The 20,414-nt window shown below is 57.4% G+C and overlaps 1 protein-coding gene across 9 annotated transcripts in view; it reads left to right on the top strand.

The window, feature by feature from the left end:
• Positions 1-20,414, top strand: part of EVI5L (ecotropic viral integration site 5 like) — a 29,923-nt gene that overhangs the window by 3,562 nt on the left and 5,947 nt on the right. For 6 of the 9 annotated variants that reach the window (XM_073803301.1, XM_073803304.1, XM_073803303.1 and 3 more), the window contains exons 2-13: positions 7,800-7,983; positions 9,346-9,535; positions 9,937-10,161; positions 10,247-10,321; positions 10,981-11,106; positions 12,279-12,422; positions 12,554-12,643; positions 13,791-13,888; positions 13,972-14,032; positions 17,239-17,292; positions 18,169-18,201; positions 19,193-19,333. In XM_073803301.1, the coding sequence (XP_073659402.1) occupies positions 7,847-7,983; positions 9,346-9,535; positions 9,937-10,161; positions 10,247-10,321; positions 10,981-11,106; positions 12,279-12,422; positions 12,554-12,643; positions 13,791-13,888; positions 13,972-14,032; positions 17,239-17,292; positions 18,169-18,201; positions 19,193-19,333 (1,374 nt within the window). In that variant the 5' untranslated portion in view covers positions 7,800-7,846. The remainder of the gene's footprint in view (positions 1-7,799; positions 7,984-9,345; positions 9,536-9,936; positions 10,162-10,246; positions 10,322-10,980; positions 11,107-12,278; positions 12,423-12,553; positions 12,644-13,790; positions 13,889-13,971; positions 14,033-17,238; positions 17,293-18,168; positions 18,202-19,192; positions 19,334-20,414) is intronic. The other 3 variants (XM_033854469.2, XM_033854474.2, XM_073803302.1) reach the window with 2 other exon arrangements.

The raw sequence follows: 20,414 nt of genomic DNA, 5'->3' as shown, positions 1-20,414 counted from the left end.
ATGCCATCCAAGGGGCACACACCATGGGACACTCCCTGGTCAAAGGGACCAGTATTTGAGGGCTTCCCTGGTGGCGCAGTGGTTGAGAGTCCGCCTGCCGATGTAGGGGACACAGGTTCGTGCCCCGGTCCAGGAGGATCCCACATGCCACGGAGCGGCTGGGCCTGTGAGCCATGGCCGCTGAGCCTGCGCGTTTGGAGCCTGTGCTCCGCAACGGGAGCGGCCACGACAGTGAGAGGCCCGCGTACCGCAAAAAAAAAAGAGACCAGTATTTGGAATTGAACTTGGAAAGGCAGCAAACCACCCCACCCCACCCCTCCCCGCCCAGGGACGTCTGCTGCACACATGTTCTAGAAGCCAAACAGAGGGCAAGAGGGAGGTTACTTAGGAGAACTAACAACTCACCGGGGCTGGGGAAGAGATTGATCCCTTCCAGGGAAATTTCAAGAGCCCCACTGGCACTTTTCTTTGATTTCTCAGCGCACCGTGATGTGTTTGTGAGATTGTTCTTTGTTGTTGTTGTTGTTTTTTATCTTTTGGCCACGCCACGCGGCCTGTGGGATCTTAGTTCCCCAACCGAGGACGGAACCCGTGCCCCCTGCATTGGAAGCATGGAGTCTTAACCACTGGATCGCCAGGGAAGTCCCTGTGAGATTGTTTCATTGAGGGCTATCTCCCAGCCCAAGAGTCCCACGAGGGCAGGGCACGTCTCTGTCTATTCATGGTTGAGTCCTAGGCGAGAACAGGGCACATAGCAGATGCTCAGTAGACACTTGGTTGATTTTAGGAGCTGACAGCCCTCCCTACTCACCCACTTCTGAAAGAGGGCCTGGATCTCTTCTGTAGAAAGAGGTCAGATCCATCTGCTTGGAGAGCCCCCAAAGGCAGGGCCGACCCACCTCACCCTGGGCCCTGGCCCAGCCAGCCTTTGCAGCAGGAAAGATACCATCTTGGCTTTGAAGAGCCGAGATCCTTTACAAGATGCCACTTCTCTTATCCACCTGTCCCTGGAAGGCTTATGAGGGCTTTAAATTGTTTCCTTTGTCATTCTCAGGGATACTGAAATATAGAGAAATCAGGGATTTGCCAGGAAGGAACCTGTGATGGTGGCAGAAAGTAGCTGCTGACATGCAAGGTAGTAAACTTTTTTTTTAGGTCAGAAGGGATTCCACAGGTCCTAGGTCAGAAGGGATTCCACAGGTCCTAAGGGATTCCACAGGTCCTTCCACAGCTGATTTTAGCCTGAAGGTACTTGCTGCTGCTGCTGTTACTACCAATAACAATGATTTTAGTTTTATTGCGTTTAATATTTAAACAGGGCCGCCACATAAGGGGTGGGCCTGCTGAGGAGGGGAAGTTTGTTTATTCAGTCCACAAATACCAGATGCCTAATGGTACACTAGACTCTGGGGATCCACTAGTGGGCTAGCCAGCCCCTGCCCTCATGGAACTTTCTACCCAGGGGGAGATAATTATCATGGGCCAGCTCCTGAACTAAGTACTTGACAGGCTTTAGCTCATCTACTCCTCCCAACAAAACCTGTGAGGTCGGTACTATCATCAGCCCTGTTTTCAGATGAGGAAACTGAGACAAAGCACATTGTACCCAGATCAGAAAGATAGAAAAGTAGGTGAGGAGGGATTTGAACCCAGGCTGCTGGCCCTGAAGTCCTCCCGGGAGGCCAAGAGATCTGGGATCATTTATCCACACATACAGCCATGGAGGAAGGTACCTGGATGTGGAAACATCACAAGTGGCACGGAGGAGCGGCTAGAACTGGGGACAAGAGGAGGGCCGGCAGTGACTGCTGAATTCCAGCAGTCGTTCTTGTTACCTGAGGGGCAGCTCGCCCATCAAATGCCCACCCCATGGCCAAGGAAAAGACCCGGAGACGTCAGGCCGTCTCCCCAGGAGTCGGGGTGGTCTGAGTGGCCCAGCTGATAGTCTGTCTGGGCAGATGGGGTCACGTGGCATCTTTCAAGGCTTCAGATTTAGAAATGACTCTGGGTCCCCATAATCATTAGAGGTAGAGGATCAGAAGCTGGGCTGGTAGGGGGTGGGGTATGGAGGCGGGGTAGGTAGGAAAGCAAAATTAAAGGAGTCTTGGGGTCTTCTGCCTGCCTCTGAAAGATGGCACACACACACTCACTCACTCTCCCTGTTGAAAAAGAGTAAGTCATTTACTGAGCGCTCACTGCATTCGGTGTTTTACATAGGTTGTTTCTAAAGTCATTGAATGCAGAGTGACAGCTCAGCTGATCAACTTGGGGCAAAGGCTCTGGAGTCAGAAATCCAAGTGCAGGGAATTCCCTGATGGTCCAGTGATTAGGACTCTGCACTTTCACTGCTGAGGGCGCGGGTTCAGTCCCTGGTCGGGGAACTAAGATCCCGCAAGCCGCTCAGTGAAAATAAAATGAAATGATTTTTTTAAAATACTTTGGTCAGTACTTAAAGAAAAAAAGAAAGAGAAAAGAAATCCAAATGCAAACCTTTCTTCCTCTACGGCCTCGTCAGGAGACCCAGTGAGCAACTCTCTACTCGCTAGGGTACCTCTCACATGTTATAAAACTGTCCTTTACTTTTCTGTCTACCCTGGTACAGAATCTTTTTTTTTTTAATTTTAAAAATAGACTTTAGTTTTCAAAACAGTTTTAGCTTTACAGAAAAATTGAGAAGATCAGGACTTCCCTGGTGGCGCAGTGGTTAAGAATCTGCCTGCCAGTGTAGGGGACACGGGTTCAAGCCTTGGTCCAGGAAGATCCCACATGCCACAGAGCAACTAAGCCTATGCTCCACAACTACTGAGCCTGCGCTCTAGAGCCTGCGAGCCACAACTACTGAGCCTGCGTGCCAAGAACCTGGTCTCTGCAGCAAGAAAAGCCACCGCAATGAGAAGCCTGCACACCGCCATGAAGGGTAGCCCCCGCTCGCCGCAACTAAAGAAAGCCCACGCGCAGCAATGAAGACCCAATGCAGCCAAAAATAAATAAATAAATAGATGTAATCTCTCATCATTTCTTAAAAAAAAAAAAGAAAAATTGAGAAGATAGTACAAAGCATTCCCACAGACCCCACCCTCACAGACTAACAGCCAGTTTCCCCATATGTGTAACATCATCTGGTAAGTTTGTTATAATTAATGGACCAATATTGATACATTATTATTAACTAAAGTCCATACTTTATGCAGATCTCCTTAGTTTTTCCCTAATTTCCTTTTTCTTTCCCAGGGCCCCTTCCTGGATCCCGTAGGACATTTTGTCAAGTCTCCTGAGGCTCCTCTTATCTGGGACAGTTTTCTTAGGCTTTCCTTGTTTTTGATGACGTTGACAGTTTTGAGGAGGACTAGTCAGGGATTTTCTAAAGTGTCTCCTAATCTGGATTGGTCACATGTTTTTCTCATAGTCTTGGGGAGAAAGGCCCAGAGATGAAGTGCCCTTCTCATGTCAGCGTATCACGTGCACATGCTCTCAACATGACTTATCACTGATGGTGTTGACCTTGATCACCTGGCTGAGCAGCACAGGGGTTTTTCTCTTCCTTCATCCAGCAGACATTGATTGAGCACCTACTATTGGCCAGATGCTGCATTAGGGGCTTGGAGTAGAAAATTAAGAAGATAGGCCTTTGCCCCCAGAAGGTTCATGACCCAGTAGGGCAGGCAGGTGTGTATGGTAGGAATTGCCATAGAATGTGCCTTGGGCTGGGGTATAGGGGTAGGTATTTTTGGGGAGAGGGGAGAGAAGTGAGCCAGAACCCTGGAGGTGGTCGGGGGCAGGGTGGTTTGCCAGGAAAGAGTTCACTGAAAAAAATCATTTTCCTTCTTTTTGATGGTTGAATACCATTCCATTGTCTGGATGGACCACATTTCATTTATCCATTCATCCATCGACGTCTGGGTTGCTTCCACTTTCTGGCTATTGTGAATCGTGCTGCTGTGAACCATCATGTACAGGTGGGACTTCCCTGCAGGTCCAGTGGTTAAGACTCCATGCTTCCAATGCAGGGCGCGCTGGTTCTATCCCTGGTTGAGGAACTAAGATCCCATGTGCCGTGCAGCCCGGCCAGGAAAAGAATTTAAAAAAGAATTGTGTACAGGTTTTCCTGTGAATGTACGTTTTCCATTCTCTCAGGTAGATAACCTAGAAGCGGAATTGCTGGGTCATATTGGCAACTCTTTGTCTACCTTTTTGAGGAACTGCCAGACTGTTTTCCTCTCTACCTCATCTTTTATTCCATGTGTTTCTCTCAATCTGTAATAGAAATCACAGGTGATCATCTCTTGGTCTCTGCCCGCCCCCCACCCCTGTATGCTCTGGGTGTGCAGGGGCTGCTTCTGTCTTTGCCCAGCAGTGTTCAGCCCTCATCATGGTGCCCAGGACCTGACTGGCACTAAGGAAATACCGGTGGGTGGGCAGGCAGGTTCTATTCCTCCAATATTTCTCGACTCTCAGGTTGTACCAGGCTCAGTGCAGGTCGCAGAAGTAGCAGGGACCCAGACAGTCGTGATTCCTACCCCGGTGGTGGATCTGATTGAGCCATTCTGGAGCCAGCTGGCAATCTTGGCTGGTGCTCAGGAGAAAGGAAAAGCTGCGGACGAGGGTGTCACAATCACCGACGTGTATCTGATCATTTAAGTCCTGAAAGTGAACTCACCGAGGGCATGAAGGGATAAGGACCAAAGCAGGGCCTGTGGAGGAAGGGGTGCCAGGCTGGGCCGAGGCAGGAGGAGCCTCAGGACCCTGGCCTCTTGGCAACTAGACGGGAGAGTACTTCAAGAAGGAGGAAGCATGACCGGCAGTGTCCAAACGCCCCTGCGAGGGAGAGGAAAAGGGAGGTGGAGGGTCCCCAGCATCTGGACCTTTCTGCCCCCCAACCCCACCCCCAGCTCACCGGCAGTCTTCTCCCACCCCTCTGGCTTGACTGGGCTTCCGAAGCCATGGGCCACCTTATAAGGGCGTGGCGGGCGGTGGTGCCAGCAGGGACGGCATTAGGTGACCCACTGCCCACTCCGCAGGAGCCAGGAACCCCCTTCGGGTGGCTGCAGTGAAGCAAAAACAAAGGGCATTCAAATGGGGCCGTTGAGAGGCTGGGACCCCAGACCTGGAGGGCCTGTGTGTGGATCTCAGAGGCCAGTGGCCCCTCAGCACTCGAGGGGACCTGGCTTGTCTCTGCGTCTCTGTGCCCATCCAGCAAGGGTAGGGCGGCCGCGTGCCCTGGGAGATGGGGGCTCATTCGCCTCGTTCCACTCCACATCCCTGTCCTTAGAACAGTACCCGGCCCTCAGATGACCCCCAGTAAGCGCCAGGGAAGGAGGGACTGAGGCAGTAAGAGTCCGGGCGCTCTGGAGAAGGGACAGGGCTGCTCACAGAGCTAGGAGGGCAGTGAGCCCATGTCCATCCGTATGTACTCGGTTCCAGGCGTGGCGAGACCTGGTCAGTGCAGGAAGCGTGCGTGTGTGTGTGTACATGTGCACGTATGGTCAAAGGGGTGTGTGGGTGTGAGATAGTGTGTGATTGTGTATCTGAGCGCGTAGGTCTGCGACTGTGTGTGAGTGTATGTCAGAGCGTGTGTGCATGTGCACGCAAGACTGTGTGAGGTGGTTTGTGAGTGTGAATGTATCTGAGTGTGTGGGGTGTAAGGTTGTGGGTAAGTGTGAGTGTGTGAGTGTGAATGTATCTGAGTGTGTGGGATGTGAGGTTGTGGGTAAGTGTGTGTGTGGATGTATCTGAGTGTGTGGGGTGTGAGGTTGTGGGTAAGTGTGAGTGTGTGAGTGTGAAGGAGTATGTGTCTCTGTGCGTGCACCAGGAGGATGGCTTCTGGGGCTGTGCAGCATTTAGAGAGTATGGGGATGAGTCAAGAGAAAGTTCCTGAGGGACCAGAAGGTTCTGCCTCTCAGACTGCAAATTTAAGCCCTGGGTATTGAATACATTTTATTTCTTGTATGAAATACACATTAATTTGTGATAAGTATCTGAGCAAACTCTGCTAGTGGATTGCCCTAGTAGTTTCTTTTAATCGGAAACCCAGAGCTGAACCATTCTCTTGGGCTCTTTGCAGGCCAGGGTTGGGGTTGGCGGGGGAAGGCAATGTGCTTCTGAGGCTGGGGTCCCCTGGGCTCAGCACAGAGACAGTGGACCCCAGCCCCAGCCCTGGCCACATGTGGTCTTTTTCTCTGAGGCCCCCACTACTCCCCAAATCCAGCTGTGCTTATGGGGCTCCAATCCTCGCCTCCACCACCTACTCCCCTCTCCCAGCTCTGAAGTTGGGAAACCTACGCAGCCTTCCCAGCCCCTCCCTGCCCAGAGAGATCCTTCCAAGTCAGCACTCCTTGTCCATGGCCCGTCTCCGCCCCAGGCCAGCCACAGACTTTACGGGACGCCCCAGAGCGGCCCCCACTGTCCCTCTCTCAGGAATGATTAACTCCTGGCTTGGTGGCGCACCGTGGCTTGGTCTTTGGGGCAGGTTGTCCCTGGCCAGCTGGGCAACAGGAGGAAAAGGTCTTCTGCTTCTGATGGGAGCCATCGTCTAGAGTTTGTACCACTCACCAAAAGCTAGAGCCCTCAGTGCCTGACAAACTCGGGGGCCCTCAGGGGCCAGAAGCAGAACCAGTAGCCTTGGGGAGCCACAGAGTCCTGGGGTGGGAGGGTTATGAGCCCCCCATGAGGTGAAAGAAAAATGGGGAGCACAAGGGAAGGAGACTAGAATCAAGTGCATGGCCAGGATCAAGTCCAGCTGACCTGTGGACCCTCAGGTGCTGGTTGGGGGCTGAGCTTGGGCTGTGGGAAGGTGCTCAGTGACCTGAGGGTGCCAGGCAGGTGCAAAATGGGCTGCTTTTGTCCTGTGACTGTCCTCCTGCTGCCTGGAGACCAGATGCCCCCTCTCCAGGAACTGGGCGAGGGCCCCTCTGTGGCTGAGCTGTCAGAGCCAGGTCAGGTGAGGTCCAAGGAGAGCCACACTTCAGACGCTGTTCCACTTGAGACCAGAGCCTTTGCTTTCGGCACAGTGCTGAGCTGGAGCCAGTGTCCCTGAGGCTCCCAGGAGGGTGGGGCTGGACCATCCCCAGGAGGAGTAGGAGAGATGGGCCGGCACCCACCTGGCACATGACAGGCCAAGAGCAGGATACTGATCAGAGCCTGTAGCTCTCACTCTGACGCCATCAGAGCACAGATTCCTAGCACTTTGACATGTCCCTGGCTTCCCAGCCCAAGGGGAGTTGACTCTTCTGGCCATTGGCAGCACCAGACAATTAACAGTAGAGAATAATTGCTTCTGGCTGTGCCAGCAGCCCACTTTGGTTGATGAGACAGGGAAGGTCAGATGCTGAGGCAGGACTCCCAGGACAGGCCACAGCTGGGGACAGGGACCAAAGCTGTCAGGAACAGCCACAAAAGCAGGGGCATCGGCACCCCCAGGGTTGCAGCAGGGACCCTGAGTGTGACGGGGAGCCTTGGCCCCTGGCCCTGCTGAAGACTCAAGGGTGTCAGCTGAGACTTGGTGTTCATGCGCAGGGACAGCAGGACAGCTCAGGCGCTGGCCGTTGCCCTCCTGATTCCATCCAGGCGCTGGACTACAAAGGCAGGGATCCCAGTAGCCAGCCCCCGGGGCAGAAGGAGCCGGCCAGGCCGTCAGCTAGACTGGGGTGCATGGGGATGAGGAGTGACCAAGTGGACAGACCAGAGATGGGAAGCCCGGGGCGAGGAACTGTCTCTGGGTGACCAGCAGGCTCACTGGTCCAGAGCTGGCAGGACAGGGTGGGCACCCTGCCCAAAGCTGACCACACGTTTCTGGTCCCCAGACAGAGCTGTGACCTGGCCCTGCTCGCAGCTGAGGAGCCTGCCCACCATGGCGAGCCCCACTCTGAGCCCCGACTCCTCGTCCCAGGAGGCCTTGTCGGCCCCCACCTGCTCCCCCACCTCTGACTCCGAGAACCTCAGCCCCGATGAGCTAGAGCTACTGGCCAAACTCGAAGAGCAGAACAGGTGAGTTGGGACCTGAGGGAAAGGGAGAGGCCCCAGGGGTATAGCCTGGGCCCCAAACAGAAGCTGCTGGTGCCACCTCACTCTCAGAGCTAGACCTGGCCCTGGGCCAAGTGACAGCTCCAACAGAGGCTTGACAAGGATGTTTGCCGTCACCTCCCACCAGACGGTTCTCCCATTCAGATGAGGAGGCCACAGTATCAGGGGGCCCAGTGGACCTGGCCTTCACTTCTCTAGCCTTTGTTGAAGGGAAGAGTAAATCCTCTGACTCTGGCGTTGGCCCTTCCCACTTCTCCTCTGGCCCACCCCCTGTTTTAAAGTGTAGGTTTTATTATTATGCCAGTATGGCGAGGCCAGCAGATCAGGAGATGACTGCCATTAAAAAGACAGTTTGGGGAATTCCCTGGTGGTCCAGTGGTTAAGACTCCATGCTTCCACTGCAGGGGGCACGGGTTCGATCCCTGGTCAGGGAACTAAGATCCCACATGGCGCGTGGCATGGCCAAAAAAAAAAAAAACCCACAGTTTGTTACGCACAGATTCCAAGAGGAGGGGCACAACACACCATGCACCATGCAGGACCACCCGGGGAAGTACCAGGGTCAGTCAGGAGGCAGAGGGAATGAGAAAAATGTGGGCAAGAGCCTTTATTGTGGTTTCTGCCAGAAGGAATGGTGAGGCAATGTAATCAGGCTTAGGACTGGCTAGTCTGAATACCTTCAGCAAGCTGGGGGCATAGGGGCTGGGCCTATTTGTCTAGTACCCGGCCCTGGGGTGATTAGGGCAGAGGGATAGTGGCCCTGAGTGCAAGAGCCTAACAGAGGTGGGTGGTTTGTGGGTTCTGGGTTGGTTGGTTTGCATATGAAAAGTGCACTAGCAGGCAAGTCGTTAATTATCTCTAGGAATCTGCTAGGCCTGGGAGGGGCAGTCCCTCCTGCGTCAGGGAGGCCCCAGATGTCAAAGCCTCAGAAATAGGTGGTTCATGCAACCCCTTGCTAGTTGGGTGCCCCCAGCCAGCATCTCACCCTCTCTGTACCTCGTCTGTAAACAAATCTTTACAAAACCCGCCCCACAGGGTTGGTACGAGGCTAAATGAGCTACTCCCCATGCTTCTCAGCCCAGGGCCGGGCACAGAATGGGACACATGAATGGCAGCCTCTCCAGGGCTCCCGGGATCAGGACCAGGGCTCAGAGAGGTTAGGGCACTGGCGAAAGTCACTCAGCAAGTGCCGCTCAGGAAAAACAACTTAGACCCAATCCCTGGTATCCTCTGGGACCCCAGGGAGGGGGAGCCAGGCTCTTTGGGACCCAGGGGCCAGGGTGGGAAGCTCCTGCAGCCTCCACCCTCCCCCCCTGCCATACCCAGGCTCCTGGAAGCCGACTCCAAGTCCATGCGCTCCATGAATGGCTCCCGGCGGAACAGCGGCTCCTCGCTGGTGTCCAGCTCCTCAGCCTCCTCCAACCTGAGCCACCTGGAGGAGGACACATGGATCCTGTGGGGCCGGATCGCCAACGAGTGGGAGGAGTGGCGGCGCAGGAAGGAGAAGCTGCTCAAGGTGGCCCAGGCGGCGGGGCTGGCCAGGCGGCCGGGGGGTGGGGAACGTCTGCCAGGGGCCCCAGCACGAGCAAAGGGCAGGACTGGAGGTGTGTGGGCACTTTCGGGGTGCCTTGCCAGGGCCGGGGGGATGGGTGTGGAGATCAGGGCTGGCACCCCAGGCACCCTCCTGCTTCCCGCCTGTGAGTTCCGTGATGGGCTGGGGCAGCACATTCAGCCTCATGGACGCCGCGTGCCGTGCAGTGGCTCGGCCGAGCTCTGGGCCCCGGGTGAGGCGTGGGTGGACCCGATCTCAGAGGCCGGGCTGGGTGGCCATGGGGAGGCTGCTCTGGGATGGGGTCCAGCCCAGCCTCCCGATCCCACCCCCCAACCCCCCCACCCCCATTCTGACCCTGTCGCCAGGAGCTGATCCGCAAGGGCATCCCACACCATTTCCGGGCCATCGTGTGGCAGCTCCTGTGCAGCGCCACGGACATGCCAGTCAAGAACCAGTACTCGGAGCTGCTCAAGATGTCCTCACCTTGCGAGAAGCTGATCCGCAGGGACATTGCCCGCACCTACCCGGAGCACGAGTTCTTCAAGGGCCAGGACAGCCTGGGCCAGGAAGTGCTCTTCAACGTCATGAAGGTGAGGCCCCCTGGCCCCACGGAGAACCGCTGTGGTCATCAGGCCTGGCAGGACCCTGCCCTGACTCGCATGTGTTCCCTCACAGGCCTACTCCCTGGTGGACCGGGAGGTGGGCTACTGCCAGGGCAGCGCCTTCATCGTGGGCCTGCTCCTCATGCAGGTAGGTGGCCTGGGCCCGGCCCATCCCGGCTCTGTCTGCCCCCAGGAGGTAGACAGAAGGAGAGTGTTCCCTCCATCAGGTGTCCTCCTAGGTCAGAACCTCCCTCTGTGTCCACGTGTGACCTCTGACAGTCTCCCAGCCAGGCCCCCAGGGGGTGAGCACAGAAGGCTGGCCACCTGTTCTGTCCCCTATCCCTTCCTAAGATTGGAGGGAGGGGTACGCCGTCCTACTCAGTCACCCCCCCAGGGTTGGGTGGGACATTCAGGCTTAGGTCAGCCAGTGTGATGTTTATGGGGCTCGGGGTTTCCTCCAGAGAATCCAGCAGGCTTAGGAGGGGGAGAATGGAGATGGCTGGGAATGGACCAGAGGATGCCTCTACCGTGGGCTCTGGAGGTGGCCAGACCTGGGGTTCAAGTCCCAGCTCCACTGTTTCCTGCCAGGAGGCCTTGGGCAGGTGACTTCAGCCTCAGGAGGCTTCCTGTCATTGAAACAGGGTGATGATATTTACCAGAGAGGTTTGCTGTGTGGGTCCGGGCAGCCCGGCACTGTCCACGTTCAATAAAAGTAAATGGAGCAGAGACAAGCGAAGCCATAAGAAGAGCAGTGGGCGCCCCCGCCCCCCCACCCCCACTCACAGCCCCCTGCCCGCCCACCCCCAGATGCCCGAGGAGGAGGCCTTCTGTGTGTTCGTGCGGCTGATGCAGGAGTACCGCCTGCGAGAGCTCTTCAAGCCCAGCATGGCAGAGCTGGGGCTCTGCATCTACCAGTTCGAGTACATGCTACAGGTGAGTGGGCCCAGGGGCGGTCCCGCCTGCCCCCTCCTCTCCACCAGCCCACACCTACGGGTGCTAACGTCGGCCGTCCCGGCGAGTCTCTTTGACTGAAAATTCCACGCCTGAGAAATCACATCCAGACGTTCCAGCTCAGAGGGGGGCTCTACTCCCCAAGGGGCTGTAAAGCACTGCCCTGAAGTATGCTTTGAGGGACCAGGTAGGGGCCAGCCCTTTCCAGTGGGGGCTTCTCAGAGCTCGGGGCTCCCAGAGCCATTACGGCCAGGGTGGAGGGGTCAGCCTGGCTCAGACACACACACGGCGCCCTCCTGTCTGCTCCCTGGTGTGGCAGAAGGAGGGAAGGTGTCGTCTGCCTGCCTTTGCTGATTACTGGAGAACCGCAGCCGCCTTTGTTTATAAATAGCAGCCCCACAGGGCCCGCTCCTGGCTGGCAGAGAGAGCCGGTGTATGTGTGTACACACACACACACACACACACACACACATACACGCACACGCACGCACGCCTGCCTGCTCTGCCACAGTGGGCAGGATGCACCCAGTAGTGAAAGCCCCCTTCCTCAGGCCCAGAGGATGGAGAGGTGCTGTCGGTCAAGGGGACCGGTAGTGCCAGCAAGCAGGTGTTCCAGGGCCACAGAGAAGGAGCAATCCCACCCCAGGCTGGGGAGCTGAGAGCTCCCGTGGTGAAGGAGCTGGCCGCCACCAAAGAGCTCCTGAGTCAGGAAGCCCAGGGCAGGCCGGGGGACAGCCCGAGGGTGTGTTCTCCCAGTGAAGGACCTCCAGGGGGTCCTACAACCTTCTCCAGCCTCAGTTCCCCCAGTTTCTGTCGCTTTCCAGCAGTCTGAAGTTCAGACCAGTCAGACAGGCATCCCTTGAGCGTTGCTGGGCGCAAAGCACAGAGCATTGTAGGAGGCGGTGGTGAGCGTCCCACAGGCAGCTGGGCCTCCTGCCATCCCTGTCCATGTCCCCACCTAGTGCTACTCAGAGCTCTGGGGTACTGCCGCCGCACCCAGAGACAGTGCGGGGTGCTGCCCAGGGCAGGTCAAGGAAGGCTCCCTGGAGGTGCAGGCACTGAGGCCTAGCACTTCCGGGTGGAGGGAGCCTGTGGTGCCGACAGCTGTGCCCAACACCCTCCTCATGGCGCCTGGCCTCCTCCCCCCACCCCAGGAGCAGCTCCCGGACCTGAACACCCACTTCCGCTCCCAGAGCTTCCACACGTCCATGTATGCCTCCTCCTGGTTCCTCACGCTCTTCCTGACCACCTTCCCACTGCCCGTTGCCACGCGTGTCTTTGACATCTTCATGTACGAGGTGAGGACCACATGCCCCTTCCTCTCCTGGCCACTCTGGATGGAGTGGAAACGATTGCAGGGCTCAGGGAGGGGTCGGAGGGCTCCCAGGAGAGCATGACCAGAGATGCACTACCCCCGCCTCCTTCGCAGGGCCTGGAGATCGTGTTCCGGGTGGGCCTTGCCCTGCTGCAGGTGAACCAGATGGAGCTGATGCAGCTGGACATGGAGGGGATGTCCCAGGTGGGCCAGGAGGGCCAGGGCGGGCAGGCTTGCCCCCCAGCAGGGGCACCTGGGCAGGTGGAGCCCTTCTGAGAGATGGGGAGGCCCTGGACTTCCTGAGCACCCTGATCCTTTCCCATCACCTCTGCGCCCCCCCAGGTCTCCATGGAGGACCGGGGTGGGGGGGTGCCTGAGGAGACCCAGGCTCTGCCAGACACATCCCAGGGCCAGCAGCCTGGCAGCAGGGAGAGAGGAAGGCCCAGGCCGAGCCCTGGGAGTCCCTCCGCTTCACCTGCCCCCAGCTCTGTGTCCCCAGAGCCTAACATGGCAAATAGTAATACTGGCCAAACCAGGAGGCCTTGGGTGTGGTTTTGGCCCCAGCAACCAGGCCGGGCGAGGGCACAGGAGGGAGTGAGGGGTCTGGGGCAGACTCTCGCCCTGCCTCACCACAGCCTACCCCAGCTGCCCTGCCTGCTGAGAAGAGGCCGGCCTGCATCTCACCGCCATGTCCGCATCATGCAGGCCCCCGCCCCCTCCCAGCGTCCTCCAGCTGGTGCTTCAGGGAAGAATGCACAAAGGCCACAGTTGTGTCCACGAACACGGGCATCCATTGTCCGCAGCTGCCAGAGGGGCCAGCTGGGCTAGGGCGCGGGAGCCAGCCTGGCCCCGAACTTCAGCAAGCTGTGTCCACCCGGCAGCTTGCACTTAACTCTTTGCGGAGGTTCCCGGGGCCCCAGGCGAGCAGGCAGACCACTGACGGGTCCTCCCTCTGGCTTCCTCCACACCACCCCAATCCTTCAGCCTCTTCCGTCTCCTCTCACTGCCCCTGGGGCAGCGGCATGTCTCCCTCTTCCTCCGTGAAGGTCCTCTGTGCTCGGACCCCACCCACACCCACACCTGGCCTTCGCCCTCAGGAGCTCCCGAAGCCGCTTTCCCTGCACACAGAGGTCCTGGCTGCAGGCAGCTCCTTCTCATGATTCCTGCTTCTCACACTCACTCACTCAACCCACACAACAGGCCAGGTGATGGCGAGGGCCCAGGCCGACCGGCTCTGGCCGTCCCTCCTGGTGTACCCAGGCCCTCCTCCAGGGGAGCAGGGTGCCGCAGGGGCTCAGGTGGCCCCAGGTGGTCAGGGCCCGTGTGTCCGTGACCGCCCGTGTCCCCACAGTACTTCCAGAGGGTAATCCCCCATCAGTTCGACAGCTGCCCAGACAAGCTGATCCTCAAGGCTTACCAGGTCAAGTACAACCCCAAGAAGATGAAGAGGTCAGTACCGGGAGGCCAGGGTGCTGGCAGAAGCGGGGTCCCCGAGGGTGGGACAGTGAGCATGTCGGCCCTCTCCTCTGCAGGCTGGAGAAGGAGTACGCAGCCATGAAAAGCAAGGAGATGGAGGAGCAGATCGAGATCAAAGTGAGTCCCTGGTTGGCCTGGGCAGTGTTGGCGGGAAAGGGGGGGATGGTGGTGGTGGTGGTGGATATGCCCTTGGGAGCCCCCTCGATGGCCGCTAGAGGGCAGCCCACCCAGCGCGGGCCACACAGCAGGGGGTCCTTAGGCTCTGAGAGGTGGTCCCTCGGCCTGCCTGTCCTTTCACTCACCACCAGGCCGGCATGGGAGCAAGGCCCGCACCCCCCCACCAGCAATGGGGACACGGTGGTGAACAGGGCCACTGAGATTCAACCTCCAGCCCTTTCCCCTCCCGGTGGTCTCAGGCTGGGACTGAAAGGTCCAACCCTCTCATCACAGGACTGGGTCCCCTGGCAAGCAGCACCATCCTTAGGGTGGGTGGGGGTGGGGCTTTCCAAAAGTCGTCTCATTAACATAACAAAGACACCTTTATTCCTCTCCTCACTTAGGAAATTCCCAGGGTTTTAGGAGCCTGTGCCAGGACCAGGGACAAAGACCAAGTATATATTCCTTGTAAATCACAATATCGTAGAGGGTTTTCTGGGTGTGCAGAGCCTCTGAACCCAGACGTCCCTCCATCTCTCCTTCCCTCTGCTGTCATCCCGCCAGACGTGATTTTGGTTATTCCCTCAAGAGGCGTTTAGTGAGAACTGTGTGTCAGAGTCACAGCAGGACTGAGGGCCCCCAGTCCAGTGGAGGTGGGGGACAGACACAAACACAAACACCAGCACAGCCTGGCTCTGTCCTCTTCAGGGGCAGAGTCCCACAGTGGCTGGGACTGGAGTTCCACAGACCAGAGTTCAAATCCCAGCTCTCCTACAGAGCAGCTGTGTGACCTGCAAGGAAGGTGAATTCACCTCTCTGAGCCTAAGTGTTCCCTTCTGCAAAATAGGGATGACGCTCTCCTGTTCAAATAATTATTATTATTAACCACCACCATCATCGTCATCCCTACCTCCTCTAGAAAGGCAGAGACAGAACCTAGGTTAGAATCCAGGTCACCTGCCACCCATACCTGAGTGGCGAAAGAGGGCATCATTGTCCTGGCCCCGTTTGTAAGTTTTTGAGAAATAGTCTTGTGTCCTGAATTTTTAAGCATCTCCCTTTCTCAGGAATGGCAGCTTTACTGATGCACCAGTCCAAACGTGTATGTGTGTTTTGCTCATGCACGGACAAGGGCCTGCTGCCATATGGTGACCATATGGCTCAGCAGTAGGGAGGGACACAGCGGATCCTTAAACCACATTCCCAGCCTGGAATATTATCACTAGAGGAGACTGCGTGCCCCAAGGGCAGGGCAGATGCCTTCTCCCCTGACCCTGCCCTGTGCCCTTTCACCTTTCGCCTGTTTAAAAATGTACCTGGGATTTGTTTTAATCAGGTATGGTGAGGTGACAGACACAGAGACAACTGCCTTCAAAAGAAGAGTTTATTACTCACAGGAGGGGGCACACTTCTGCATGCAGGGCCACATGAGGAAGCACCAGGGTGGGTCAGGAGGCAGAAGGAGAAAAGCATGGGCCAGAGCCCTTATTGTGGTTTTCACAGGAAGGGATGGGCGAGGCAGGGTAGGCAAGTTCAAGAGAGTTCAGGATTGGCTAGTTTGAATAATTTCCAGGCTCTGGGCTATAGGGGTGGTCCCTAGCTGTCCTGGAACAATTGAGAGCAGGGGAAATACTAGCTTGGTGTGCGAGAGTTAGATAAGGGAGGTGGGTGGGGGCATGGGCTCTGGATTGGCAGGTTTGCCTGTGGAAGGCAAGCTAGCAGGCAGGTTGTCTACTCTCCCTAGGAATTAGCTAGCCCTGGGAGGGGCAGTGCCTCCAGGATTAGCAAGGCCACAGGATGTCAAAACATCAAAAATACAGAAAAAAAGGGACTTCCCCGGCAGTCCAGTGGTTAAGACTCTGCGCCCCCACTGCAGGGGCCACAGGTTCAATCCCTGGTTGGGGAACTAAGATCCCGCATGCCGCATGGCAAAAAAAAGAAAAAATAAATTTAATAGTGTGATTAGTACATAGGCCCCCATAGTCCTTGTTCACTCCCTGTCTGGTTTTCCCTTGGGAGGAAGAGGAGAGAGGCGAGTTGTTGGTCGGTACATCCAGCTCTTCCAGGGATGGCTGAGCTTGTGGCATCAATGCATTGAGGCCAGAAAGGGGGCAGACATTCCAGGGGTCAGGGGTCAGGACTCTGGTTCTGGATCCCTATGAGCAACAGAGACCTGTGCCGGCAACAGCTCTGACCCCAGCGAGCCGGGAGGCTCGGGCAAGACACTGCCTGCCTCTGACTCAGTTTCCCCTCCCATGACATGAGTCAGTGCCTGCCCATCAGTCAAGTCTGCAATCCTCTCTGACCAGAGTTGCTTCCTGGGAGTGCTCTGGGTGTTTCCATCGCCTGTTTCTCCCCGGTAGAAACCAGGCAGTGTTCTGTGTGATCCACAGGGAAGCAGGACCCTCACTAATCCGCCGATCAAAACTATTTCTGTACCCACTGCTTAAGGGGTACGTAGTTAGAAACTAGGTGCAAGGCAGATGTGAACCTCCCCTGCTTCCCAAGAGGCTGTGAGGGAACCTAAAACCACAAATATGTAACCAAGACTACCAGCACAGGATGGAAGGCGGAAGCAAGGAGACCATCTCCAGAACCCCAGCCGGGGGAAACTGACCACTCTTGGGTACAGCTGGCTCTCAGTGGGTTGCGGAAATGTAGTTGTCAAACTGAAAGAAGCATGTGTTCAGCAAGACCTCTTCCCCTGGACCCAGACTCTGAGTTTGTCCTCTGAGAATTCAACCCTGGCGCTCCAAGTAAAGCAGTGAGGGAGTGGGGCCTGTCTGCGAGCAGCTTCCCCCAAAACACAGAGGCCTTTGCCCTGTGGGAGGCGTCACATTGGCCCTTGACAGGCTCAAGCGTTGGGTAGAAACAGACTCCGGAGGAGGGACCACCCCCCCCAACGCCCCCCACCCCCTGCACACACAGTGCATAGCCATCAAAGTGATCACATTATTTTTACTGAACCAGAGTTTGTTTTTAAAAATAACACCTGGTGGACCATTCCAAACGGGAATTGGCCTTGACTGGTTTCTGGAATCACTGACCCAGAGCGAGAGACACTGGCGCTGTCCTCCCGGGAGGTGGCCTAGCCCTGCAGGGACAGCCGTCTGTGTGTACAGAAGCAGGCGGCGGGCTCTGACGTGCTCTCCCCTCTCCCCGCATAGAGGCTTCGGACAGAAAACCGGCTCCTCAAGCAGCGGATTGAGACCCTGGAGAAGGTGAGGGGTGTGGCCACCAGCCTGTGGCACCGAACCCTCCCAGTCCCGAGCAGGACCCAGCAGCCAGAGGGCCAGCCAGCCTCCTGCCCCGGGCGCCGCGCCCCACCCCCCCCGAAGCCTGTGGCGTAAATCCCAGAGACCCCACCACAAGCCTCACTGAGATTTGGGCCGCTGTATAAATTTGGGACTGTGGCGAAACTTTGCTTGAGGAGGGATTGAGTTATAACCCTGCTAACTGCAAACACGGAAATCCATTTGTGCCCGGTGCCCTCCCGGGCTGCCTGGGTGCGGGCTGCTTGGACAAAAGAAAGGAGACAGGGTGGGGGAGAAGGGGGCGGCCTTGCACTGTTGAGGGGCTGCCATAGCCTTGACCCTGGCCCCCAACCTGTTTTTAAAGATGGGAGTAGAGACGGGGATCCTCTACTTCCAGCTCCCCACTCAGTCTTGCTTGACCCTCCACTGACCACACGGAGTAGGTGGAATTTGTTGCCCTTGCCCCAAAGCCTTGATTCTTGCTTTGCCTCCAAATTAAAATGCACCTACCGGGCCCAGTGCTTCCCTCCCCTGCCCCCTCCCCGGACGGCACCTCCTCACTCACGAGTGAGGCCCCCGCCTGGCGGCCCCCATGAGTGGCACCACCCTCCCCACTCACACGCAGACCCCTCTCCAGGACGGAGCTGGCTCTGGCTTTGGTCTTCCTCTGGGTCCTCTCCTGCTGGTTCTCTGGTTCTCTGGTCTCACTCCTTTCTCCCTGCTTCTAGAGACAGTCCACTGCGTTAGTGACAAGTGGTTCTTGTCTGTCTCTCCCTCTCTCCTGTCCCCGCGCCTTCTGCTCTGCCTCTTCCCCCTGTCGCTCGGAACCCCTCCACCGGGTAGGAGAGCGCTGCTCTGGCTGATAGGCTAATCCAGGTACTGTAGCTTTTCGTCTCCCGTTCCCACTTCTTCCTGGTCCCCACACATGACCACCACACCACCTCTTCCCTGGCCGCTGCCATCCCCCGGGGGGTGACGGGGGCAGGCCTGGAGCTGCGCATGGGGGTGACTGGGGACCGCTTCTCCTGGGAGACAGAGGCTTCCCTCTGGGGGAGGGGGCGTGCGTGTGAACGCGTGGTGCGTGTGGGCGCATCTGTGAGTGTACCCACACGCACATGCACAGGTTTCCTCCCTCCAGGGGACACAGGTGGGGACCCAGGAGGGCTCGGGGACCCTGAGGCTGCATCAACAACAGGCCCTGGTGTGTGCACGGCTGAGCCTCCCCAATACACACACACACACACACACACACACACCTTCCGGCCCCTCACGCTCTTCTCTGCTTCCACCTGCAAGGCCTGCCATCTTCTTTCACTCACCTGCTTCTGCTGCTGCCTCATCTTGAATGGCTTTATCTGGAAGCTTCTGTCCACTACCTAGTGGCTCTGAGCCTGGAACGGGGGGCCTAAATTGGGTGGGCTGAAGGGATGAGGCTGGGGGGGCCTTGGGCAGGTGGAAGTCCCGGGCTCCAGGACTGGAGAAGGCCCCGCAAGAGCTGTATCCCACCCCCCGACCTGGCCCTAAGGAGCCAGCCTCTGGGCCCTTGGCTACCCCCACATCCTCAGCGTCACCAGCAGAGCCCAGCCTCTGCTGTGCCATGTGCCCTGGATAAGGACTTCTTTCTCCTCACCTGGGACAGAGGCAGAGAGCCAGAGCCTGGGCCCCGGGCGGCTGTGTTCCTCCAGGTTCCTCCCAGAGTGTCCTGTTCCTGCCGGTCCCCCCATCCCCAGGCCCCGTGGGGCGCCCCATCCCAGGCTCTGAGTGTGGGAGGCCTCACCCCTCTCCCTTCCGCCCCACCTCCACCCTCTCTGGGCTTCGCCTGGGGTGTGAGCAGAGGGTCACGGCCCCCTGTCCTCGCTGTGCTCAGGGGCAGGTGACACGAGCGCAGGAGGCTGAGGAGAATTACGTCATCAAGCGGGAGCTGGCAGTGGTGCGGCAGCAGTGCAGCTCAGCGGCCCAGGACCTGCAGAAGGCACAGAGCACCATCAGGCAATTGCAGGAGCAGCAGGTAGCAGGCTGGGTGGGCGGGGCCACCAGGGCCAGGCCACACCCCATGCCCAGCTGCCTGCGGGGCTCTTGAGCAAATGGCTCCAAATCAGCCCTGCCTCAGTCCCTGGCCCGCCTGTTCCTTGCTGGGGGGCAGGGGACCCACAGCAGAGTGCAGATTCTTCCCCATCCTCAGCAGCGAACAGCCCCACACCCAGGGGTATCCCGTGTTTTCCGTTTCCCAGCCCCCAATAGGGTGTCTGGCCTTCCACACTGAGAGCAAGGCAGTCACCCTCCCCGGGCCCCAGCCTCAGCACAAGAGCCCCTGGGAACCAGCTGTCCCTGCTGGGACCCCTCCTTCCACCGATGGGGCTGTGATTCCTTGGGGGAGCCCTGGTGTCTCCCCAGGGTCTGAAGGGCTGTTGGGCTGTCATCGAACTAAACCCGGGTCTGCTCACCTGACATGTAGCAAAGCCAATCTACCAACACTGGGTTGTGGCGAAGGAAAGTAAAGCATCTATTGCAAACAAGGAGAACAGGCAGCTCATGCTCAAAAGAACCCATAAAGTCCCCAGTGGCTTTTAGGCAGGGGTTTGTAAAGACGGTGTTAGGGGAGAGGGTCCTAGGATGCATGACCAGCTCATGGACCTCCTTCTGGCTGGTTGGTGGGGAGGTAACAGGATGATGTTTCAGGAATCTCCGTCATCAGCCTTCTGGTTCCAACCAGGCGGGGCTGTGCGTGCTTGTGTTCAGCATGCAGTCACCATCCTCCACCTGGCTGGGGGTCCCAGTTCCTGCAGAACAGCTCAGAGATCCATGTCAGATGGTTATATCTGTGTCCCTTCAGGAGGACCTAGGCGTCCTGTGACCTGCTGTCCTCATTAACTGCTTGCTGCGTTCTGGAACTCAGGGAAGGCCTAGGAGACTAAAGCCTTTTTCTACAAACAAGCAATGGGGACACCAAAGGGTTTTTGTACTTGGGAAGGCCCCACAGGGTCCTGCTCGGTTTCAATCCCCCCTTTTCTTCGAAACTTGCCAATCCTGATGGGGGGAGGGGTGGCACAGAAAGGCAGTAAAGTTTTGGATGGAGAGGTTAATCCTAA

The sequence above is a fragment of the Tursiops truncatus genome, chromosome 3 (assembly GCF_011762595.2).
Source record: "Tursiops truncatus isolate mTurTru1 chromosome 3, mTurTru1.mat.Y, whole genome shotgun sequence".
Classification (NCBI taxonomy): domain Eukaryota; kingdom Metazoa; phylum Chordata; class Mammalia; order Artiodactyla; family Delphinidae; genus Tursiops; species Tursiops truncatus.
Note: the sequence above shows the minus strand (reverse complement) of the source record. Positions and strands in the feature narration are given on the sequence as shown.